Source organism: Limulus polyphemus, unplaced genomic scaffold (genome assembly GCF_000517525.1).
Source record: "Limulus polyphemus unplaced genomic scaffold, Limulus_polyphemus-2.1.2 Scaffold5237, whole genome shotgun sequence".
Classification (NCBI taxonomy): domain Eukaryota; kingdom Metazoa; phylum Arthropoda; class Merostomata; order Xiphosura; family Limulidae; genus Limulus; species Limulus polyphemus.
This window is the reverse complement of record NW_013670847.1, coordinates 8,960-16,176: the sequence shown is the minus strand read 5'-3', so window position 1 is coordinate 16,176 and position 7,217 is coordinate 8,960. Positions and strand designations below refer to the sequence as shown.

The 7,217-nt window shown below is 31.5% G+C and overlaps 1 protein-coding gene across 1 annotated transcript in view; it reads right to left on the bottom strand.

Annotated features, from left to right (window-relative positions):
- Positions 1 to 2,312: 2,312 nt before the first annotated feature.
- LOC106472307 (zinc finger protein Gfi-1b-like) overlaps positions 2,313 to 7,217 on the bottom strand; it is a 7,111-nt gene continuing 2,206 nt past the window's right edge. Inside the window, exon 2 of the mRNA XM_022400916.1 lies at positions 2,313 to 6,603. Within this exon, the coding sequence (XP_022256624.1) occupies positions 4,805 to 6,430 (1,626 nt within the window). The 5' untranslated portion in view covers positions 6,431 to 6,603 and the 3' untranslated portion in view covers positions 2,313 to 4,804. The remainder of the gene's footprint in view (positions 6,604 to 7,217) is intronic.

The window sequence follows — 7,217 nt, the reverse complement described above, 5'->3', positions numbered from 1 at the left end:
ACAGTTTTTAAGGTCTAAAGTCACCTAAACGAAATTTGCTGAACCATCGTTAACACTTAGGAACGTTTAAAACATTTCCATCAACTTCTTTGATATTCTTTGTGGCTACAGAGGCGTTGTTTCCCTTCTTGTATTCAAACAGAATTACGTGCCGAATGCCTGTCTCGTCGTGTACCATCATTATAAAGGATTAGAGTATACTAAACTTTACACATTTATAGGCTACACTAACGTGACGTTTAGGCGGTTCGTTTAACTATTATACGTGATGTGCGTTTTTTTGTGGGGTGGTTAATGAAAGTGTTCCAAAAAGCAACATTAATTTCTTGACGACCTAATACATGTATATGACAGAACAAGTACCAAGCAAACTTCTTTCTTTTAGTAGTTCATTTAATTTTCAAACTTGAAGAAGTAAAGTTAACTTGTGATGGTACTTTAGCATGTAATACGGTATTTAGAAATAAGAAAAGACAATGAACACACCACTCACACTAACACTGTTTATTACTGATATTGGCGTAGTCTTATATCTTAACTTATAGATGGCGTATCATACGTTTTCTTGGTGCGCTAAAGTTTCACACATTTCATATTTTGATAAATCAAAATAATTACATGTTAAATACAATCAAACAACTTAGAATGTGCGTATATACTCATACTTATATTAAACTGAATGTAAAATTACAACTACAAAATTCCAGCAACTCTTCACATATATCAACAAAAACACGCCACCTTTTGGGACAAAATAAATGTGAGTTTGATATAAAAACTAATTCAGTTTTAATTTTATAGTGTGCGTTATAGAGTCGTATTACAGAAACCTTAAAACATGCTAATCAAATAACTACCAATTTACTTCTTCAAAGTAAAAAATTGAATAATAATACAAACAGATAAAGATTCCTTTAAAGCAAGTTGCACGTTAGAAAAAGAGAGTGAATTTACCGTGCTAGGTGAATTAAATTACAGTTGGCAGACGATATTTGTTCTTTAACAGAACAGGTTGTAAACTCAATAAACATGAAAACAGGGACATTTATACGATATTTTAAGTATTACTTGGAGTTTCAGGATTGTATTCTTGACGTTTATTTACTGTTGATAGCCGTGTCTATTAGTTTACTCCTATAAGTAAATTAAGAAATGTGGCTAACTCGTAATACGATATCCTTCTTCTATATTTGAAAACATTTTCCGTTATTGATATTTTAATTCCATAGAATTTCAACTGCTAAAAATAATCACCAGGTCTTAAAGACGAGAAGCCGTTAATGCAGAGTTTGTGTGTACTGATTGATTACTTGAGCATGGAAGCACATTATGCTAATATAATAGTAAATTGACAAACAGCTTATAATTGTGCTTATAAAGTATTGTTTGTCAACATATAATTCAATATTGATTGAATATAAAAATGTTAGAAAAGCTGCATATTTCGGCTCTAATCAAAGATGGCGTTAACATGATTTATTTGAATTTTCTAAGTATCTACTAGCAAGTTGAACGAAATTTGATTTTTTTTTTCTTAGTTAATTATTTTCACATATAATTTTAAAAAATCACATATAAGTAAAAAGTAAAACAAACAAAAAGTTAAGACCAACATTTGGTATTTCTTTAATAGAAATGGAAAGTTATTAAAATATTTGTCTGTTTTATTATTATTATTTGAATTTTCATTGCTTATTTGAGTTCGAAAACACCTTACAGACTCAGAACATACGAGTAGTCGTTTCGGCACCAATATACTAGGCCACTATTTTGTGATTTTAGGTTACCTTAAGTCAGAGGTTATGTTGTCCGGAAAATTTAGTTGTTCAAGCAAATAAAACATACTTATAGACCCACATATTAAAATTTTAAAAAAATTCTTAACGGAGACTCGGCAGCAGAAAGAAGTAAATAAAAATATTTGAAGGCTGCATAAAAATTCAACGCATTAATTGATGGTTTGATTACACCAGGTGACGCTCAAAAATATATTGTTTGAAAATCTGTTGTTATTTATATTTTTGTTTTGGCGCAAAGCTATACAATGGTCTTCCTGTACTCTGTCCACCACGAGGAATCGAATCCTGCATTTTCAAATTGTAGTTTGGAAGATATTTCCAAAATTATTATTAACGATATTTTAAGCCCATTACTGGAGCCAAAATATTGTAAATAGTAAACTAATTAGCGTTTAGGTAAAAAAAAAATGTTCCAGAGTTTTACTTAATTTTAATTCTCTTCACGTAATGTGTCTGAAGACTCATATTTTTAGTTAGTTAGTTTTTTTTTAATTTCATAATTTGCTCTAACGTGGGAACTTTACTTGCAAAAGAATGCATTCTAATCGTTATATATAATATGGTTTGAACATTTTATTTAATTAGCTGTGTTCATTACTGAGTATATATATATATATGTGCGTGTGTGTTTAGTTCTGATGTATATAGGTAGCTTCACTTGATCATAAGCTGATTTTATAAACATATCTTACTTCGAACTAAAAAAATTCAATGTTTCCAAAACTAACGATTTTTACAGCTTAAATAGATTGATCTTACCAGCAAAATGGTTTATCGTAACGTATAAGAAATCATTAAACCAGTAACCCAAAGAATAAATTTTTCACTCAGCTTTTTGAAATTAGTAAATACATAAAACATCTTTCTCAAAATGAAAAGAAAAATTAATTAAGATTTGTTTAGAATTTTATTAATTGTATTCTCATATATATTAATTTTATTTCCTTATTCTGAAGTTAACAGTTAATTCATTATGTTTTGGGTTTCTACGAAAAAAATATACCAAGAAAAATATGTATACTTCGAATAGACTTGTCTATTACGTCATAATATGCGAGAATACAGAAATGACAAAATACCTAAATATTGCTTCTTCTCCCATTATTCATATTTTGTATTACATTGTTTTCTTTAAAATGGTTGTCTGAGATCGAGTATAGAAAAAAAGTATAGCAAATAATGAAAATATGGAGAGTTTGAATTTAAATTAATGCACATTATATGATACATCATTTAATTTTTTTTTCAGTAAGACTAATGGCGACTGGTCTCACGCATTCATAAAGTACAATGGCAAGTACAGAATCTTCTGTACAAATGAAACAATACTCTTTATCAGTTAGCATTAAATGCTAGAAAACTGATATGCACTCTTCCTGCTACCAGCTTCTTTTGAAACTGTTACATTTTATTCTGATTATGCCCCCTGAAAAAATAAAATTCAAACAAATTTAAAAATGATGACGAAAGTATTACATCAATAAGTAGCATTTATATTTAGAACACTCTTTTTGTGTAATCTTTCATTAAAACAAGTTTCACGTCTCCGGGAGTAATGGAATGAACATATTTCAGATTTTCTTCTTCTGAAACTATTGTAGATGTCTCTAGACACAATTTATGCCCATAATACAACATTTAATCAAAATGAAAACTTTTAATATACATGAAAAATATAGGTACACACGCTATATTTCCTTAATCCAAAACAACTAAGATTGACAAAGATTTATCAACACAGCAATAATTTAGCACACCTTTTAAAGAAATATAAATAGAGAATTCGGTTTCATCACTCATATGGATAATACATCCAATTCTATGACGGGTAGGGATAATCATCCAATTTCATCAGGGGTAGTAACATTATCTTCCTTTGAATGGAGTGACGTGCTTATTAGTTTCGTTAAAATAGAAATATATTAATATACTAATTTTAATTAAAAACTATGATAATATACAGCTACAACAAAGTTATGCTATTGGTGGTTCTTTAGCGCAAAGCTACACAATGATTTATCTGCGATCTCTCAACTGCGGAGAATCGAACCTCGGATTTTAGTGTTGTAAGTCTGGAGACTTACCCATGATACACAGGGAGACAACAATAAAATTAAATTGGAATGTTGTAACCGCTGTTGTTAGATACGTTATCGTCAAATTCAAGTTAGAGAATACGGACAAAAAGATTTTTTTCTTTTGAAAACATGCGGATTAATTATTTTTATTTTTAGATCATTCATAATTTTAAATTCTGAAACGGTAAATAATGATACCTGTACATTAATGGTAAAATATTCTTCCAACATTAAACAAAATTTATTAAGATAAAAATTGATTTGCCGAAGTTTTATGATATATCTCCATAACAACCTATAAATAATAACAAAATCATTCTGATTGCATTTTTAATTATTAAGTGTTTGCTAATCCAATTAAAAAGAAAAAAACAATCAGTGTACCAATGAAAGCATATTTTATTTCAATATTCGATATTAGACCTTGAACAATATGTTTTGGAATTAATTACGAATAAAATTTAAATTATTATTATTTTTTCGATACTGACCCTTAAAATGCAGTAAGAAACAATTTTCTTGATGAAATATTTAAAAATAAACATGTGATATCATAATAATTTATTATTCAATTAGCGCCCATAGAATGACACTTAACATAAGATCAAATATAACCCTTTAAGATAAGACTACGTAACATGTACACAACTACCATTTTAGAACACAGCTTTAATAATAAAACTTTTTGTTTTATCGCCACCTAACGTCAAACTGAGAACTACAAAGTTCTGTTAATTATAAATTAGTTTATATTTAATTTGTCATTTCGTCAATAATTCACAACATTTAGTGGATCAGTTACCTTATTCAACTAATCGAATGCATGCATAATAAATTATGATTATTAAATAAATTTAAGTAAGTTAAAGTCACAGTTATTAGACTATTGAACTCTAACTAATTATTTTCCCAAATATTTTTTGTACGTTAGATAATTCCTGGTAACTGCTCTATATAACTATTATTACTCGGTGTGACAAAAAAAGGATTAACAAGATTAACGTTTACGGTGGTGGCGCTACTGGAGTTGGAATTAATTATGTTCGACCCATTACTAGCGGCTGTTGTTAAGTGAATATTTTCGTGCAATTTTCGCATGTGTTTCTTCAAATCGAAATTTCGGCAAAAGCCCTTGCCACAGACCTTGCATGTGTAAGGTTTCTTGTCATTATGTGTGTGCATGTGAAAGGTAAGGTTGTAGACCTGGTGGAATGCCTTGTTACACACGGAACACTTGTAGGCTTTCTCGCCACTGTGCGTTAACTTGTGGTTTTTGTAGTTACCCTTCTGGTGAAAACCTTTGCCACAGAACTCGCAGATATATGGTTTATAACCAGCATGGATCCTAATGTGCGTGTTGAGGGTGGAGCTCCGATTGAAGGATTTTCCACAAGTGTGACACTTATGCGGCTTCTCGTCTGTATGAATAATTTTGTGGCGACACAAAGTGCTAGCTTGACGGAATCCTTTCCCACAAACCTTACACACGAAAGGTCGGACTCCTGTATGTACAGGCATATGACGAGTCAGGTTATAGTGGGCATTAAAAATTTTTCCACATTCTGTACACGTGAATGTTTTTTGTTTGTTTATACTTCTTCTGCCTCGCAAGGTTCCCGTCAGCTGAAGACCACTACTATTAGGAGTCGATATAGTGCTTTCAGAATTTCTTGGACCATTGATAGAAGACACTATCGGTACGATATCGTCTGAACTAGTTAGAAACGTTGACTGTTGCTGCTTCAGAAGGTCTCGCTTTTCTTGGCTTTGTGACGGACAAGCAGCTATGCTACGACCTGAGGGTGGGATCATAGGCTGTGGTCGTATAATTTTAAAAAACGCATCGTCCTGTGCTAAATGTGGGTAACTTGGTTGAGACGAATTCCTCCACAGAGATAAAGCTCGTTCTTGTTCGGGCCTAAGTCCATAATTACGCATATTCATGATGTGTGCAACTGACTGGGGAGGGTAGAGAGAGTATAGGACTCCGTAATGTCGGAGTAAGTCTTGAGCTCTCATGTGAGGAAACCGAGGATTAGTATCAATACCAGGAGGCGACAAATAAGGGACATCTCTTAACCCAATGGAAGCCGCAACTTTTTTAAAACTACTGTCATAGGTTGAGTCCGTTGTGACGCCAGAGTATGGTTCTAGCACGTCTTGATTATATCGCACATCAGTAAGTCGTGGTCCAAAAGGACTCATAAAAAATGAGTAAGGAGCTAAGTTACTTGTTCCAGTAGGATATCCTGCACTCATCAGAGGACCTGCGGGGTTACACGTAGAACCATGAGAAATCACTGGATTATTAAAGCGTTTCTTGAAATCCTCAAACACGGTTTCTAACGATACGTTAGGCTTAACAGGTTTACATCTTTCGGGTTCCGATTCCATGATTTTTGCAATTGAAAAGGCCAAATTTTGTTTTTTTGGCGCATCCGGCTCCATTGTGGATTCCCCTGACGAGTGCTTTCTTACTTCATGACTACCCTCTTGAGAGACGGGCCTCCCATCTGTAGGTGAACCGGAACTATTACACAGTGACGTGGCCATTGTTGGTTAAAAACAATACCAACTATTGTAACTTAGTTTCATGAAAATATCTGTTGAAACGTCCCGGCAGTAATGCTGATAGATACAAAAACAATTTATTCTTTTTTCTCTTATTATTCTGTGTAGTTGTTAAGTCTTCCGGTTAACGAGCCTTGAAACGATTACTTCAAGACCTGAAAAAAAAATATAATATACATGTATAGTTTGTTTTCCTTATAAAATTCATCAATAATCTAGTATTTGTTTTATAACTGTTTAGCTGAAAAACAATATTCGTAAATCCTTAGGAAATGACTGTTTATGTTATATTTTCACATTCATTTTAATTGCAAACCAGTTATAATTACATTCTTTCCAACAGTTTTAACAGCATAATTTTACTTGAAAGTTCTATAATGCGTGGATAAAAGATAATGCATAACAGTTTATAAAAATAACACATTCTAAATTAAATATAAAATATTAAAACATTTGGTTCAAAAAACAATTTTTTTTCATAGTTGGGCTTCGTTCATGAATTCTCGAGGGGAACGAAATAACTGTCTAAATAGAAATTTTTTGTCCAAAAATAAAATCAGTATGCCAAAGATATAAAGGAAGAGAAATCGACAAAGATGAGATATAAAACTAAAGTAAAAGAAGAGAAATCGGCAAAATTGAGATATAAAAACTAAAGTAAAAGAAGAGAAACCGACCAAGTTGAGATATAAAAACTAAAGTAAAAGAAGAGAAATCGGCAAAGTTGAGATATAAAAACTAAAGTAAAAGAAGAGAAATCGGCAAAATT